This window comes from Echinops telfairi, unplaced genomic scaffold (genome assembly GCF_000313985.2).
Source record: "Echinops telfairi isolate 266 unplaced genomic scaffold, ASM31398v2 ScPeMD7_7417;HRSCAF=8455, whole genome shotgun sequence".
In the NCBI taxonomy this organism is placed as follows: Eukaryota; Metazoa; Chordata; class Mammalia; order Afrosoricida; family Tenrecidae; genus Echinops; species Echinops telfairi.
Window position 1 is genome coordinate 5353688 of NW_022111317.1, and position 1751 is coordinate 5355438.

Consider the following 1751-nt stretch of genomic DNA (forward strand, 5'->3'; position numbering starts at 1 on the left):
TCAGGAGGCCCCAGCTTGGCTGCCCTCCCCAGCCCAGCCCAGCTGGCTGCAGACACCTGGTCAAGCGACCCCCCCTGCTCCCGCCACCACCCCCCTGTGCCTCCCATCTATCAGGGTCACTGAGGTTGGCGCTCTCCCATCTCCTGCTGCCTGAGGTCTGGGCTCAGGGCCACTTCTCACCCAGCTCCCAGGGTTAAACATTAGTGGGAGGTTATCAGGCAGGGGTCCGGGGGAGGGACCAGCTTCCCGCAGCTTCTCCTCAGCCCCGGCCTCTCCACCCCAGCCTCCAAGTCCCAGGCTCTGCAGCCCGGCCCCGCGGACAATGCCTGCAGAGGAGTTTGTGGCTGGCTGGGTCTCCGGTGAGATACTTTTCTTCTTTCTGCCACTTCATCCTCAGGGCTGGGGTGACACTGGAGCAGCCGAGGTCAAAGTCCTGGTTCCCCCAGGAACCTAGAGCCAGCTGTCAGAGGACCCACGGGGGGTGGGGGGTTGGGGGGTGGGGAGGGGGAAGGAGAGGAAGTTGTGGGTGGAGGGGGGTACTATTTCTGCAGCTTACCAACCACCACCTGGCATTTCCCAACCCCCCCCAAAAAAAACCCCAGAAGCCCTGGTGGCCCCTTGACTTGCAGCCCTGGGCTCTAGGCCCTGTTCTCCCCACTTGGGGCTCCGGGTGGAGCTTCCCTATGACCTCACCTGCTGCCCCTAGTTCCCCTTTGGCCTCTGCCCTACCTGGCAGAGGGCCCGCTGGGCCTCCTGTCCCAGCCTAAAAGAGTGACACCTCTCCAGGAAGAAGAGGGGACACTGAACCGCTGCCTCATGGTGCTGCCCTTCCCAGTCCTGGGCCAGCCTCTGCTGTGAAGGCCAGGCCACTCCCCCGGTACCCTGCAGCTTGCTTTGCGGGCACTCCCTGTCCTCTGGCTGGGACCTCACTCAGTAATGTAGCAGCTGAAGGCCCAGGGAGCTGAACATGAGCCAGGCCCCTAAGTTGATGGGGGCCTGAGTGTCTGCCCAGCCCAGGACCGTGGGTCTGTGTGGAGCCCACTAGCACAGTGCCTGGTGTGAGGAAGGCCAGATGGGGGGGCCGTGGAGGGGCTTGGGGAGTCTCAGTCCCACCGCATCCCTCACTCATAGCACCTTCTTGTTCCTGCAGGGGCTCTGGGCCTGGTCCTGGGACACCCCTTTGACACTATCAAGGTGAGTCCCAGGAGGCGCCAGAGCACCTGGCCTACACAGTGTGGGTGCGCAGGTAAGAACCCCCCAGCTCATGTGTCTGTCGCCGTCCAGGTGCGGCTCCAGTCCCAGAACAAGTACCGGGGCATCTTGGACTGCGCCAGCCAGATCTACCGTCACGAGTCGGTGAGCCCCGGGCCTTGGGGGGTGGGGGAGGGTCCTCCTGGGTGGGGAAGCCCCTGCCCTGGCTCCCCTGCAACCCCAGCAGCCGTGTCTGTCCCCACAGGTCCTGGGCTTCTTCAAGGGAATGAGCTTCCCCATCGCAAGCATTGCCCTGGTCAACTCCGTCCTGTTCGGGGTCTACAGCAATGTCCTGCTGGTGCTGACTGCCACCCCCTACCAGGAGCGGTGGACCCACCCTGCCATGTACACCGACATCTTTCTAGCGGGCTGCATGGGGGGCTTCGTGCAGGTGAGGGGGCCTCCGGCTGGGAGCTCTGAGCCCAGCCAGCTGCCCTGGCTCCTGGGGACACCTCAGTCTTAGTGGGTCCTCCCTGTTCTCAGCAGGCCCACAGGACAGT

At 64.2% G+C, this 1751-nt stretch overlaps 1 protein-coding gene across 2 annotated transcripts in view; it reads left to right on the forward strand.

Annotated features, from left to right (window-relative positions):
- The first annotated feature begins 295 nt into the window (after window positions 1-295).
- Window positions 296-1751, forward strand: part of SLC25A45 (solute carrier family 25 member 45) — a 2950-nt gene continuing 1494 nt past the window's right edge. The window contains exons 1-4 of one of the 2 annotated variants that reach the window (XM_004713528.2): window positions 296-359; window positions 1151-1194; window positions 1285-1356; window positions 1457-1642. In XM_004713528.2, coding sequence (XP_004713585.1) covers window positions 323-359; window positions 1151-1194; window positions 1285-1356; window positions 1457-1642 — 339 coding nt within the window. In that variant the 5' untranslated portion in view covers window positions 296-322. Of the gene's footprint in view, window positions 360-1005; window positions 1059-1150; window positions 1195-1284; window positions 1357-1456; window positions 1643-1751 lie in introns of those variants that run through there. The other variant, XM_045297316.1, reaches the window with a different exon arrangement.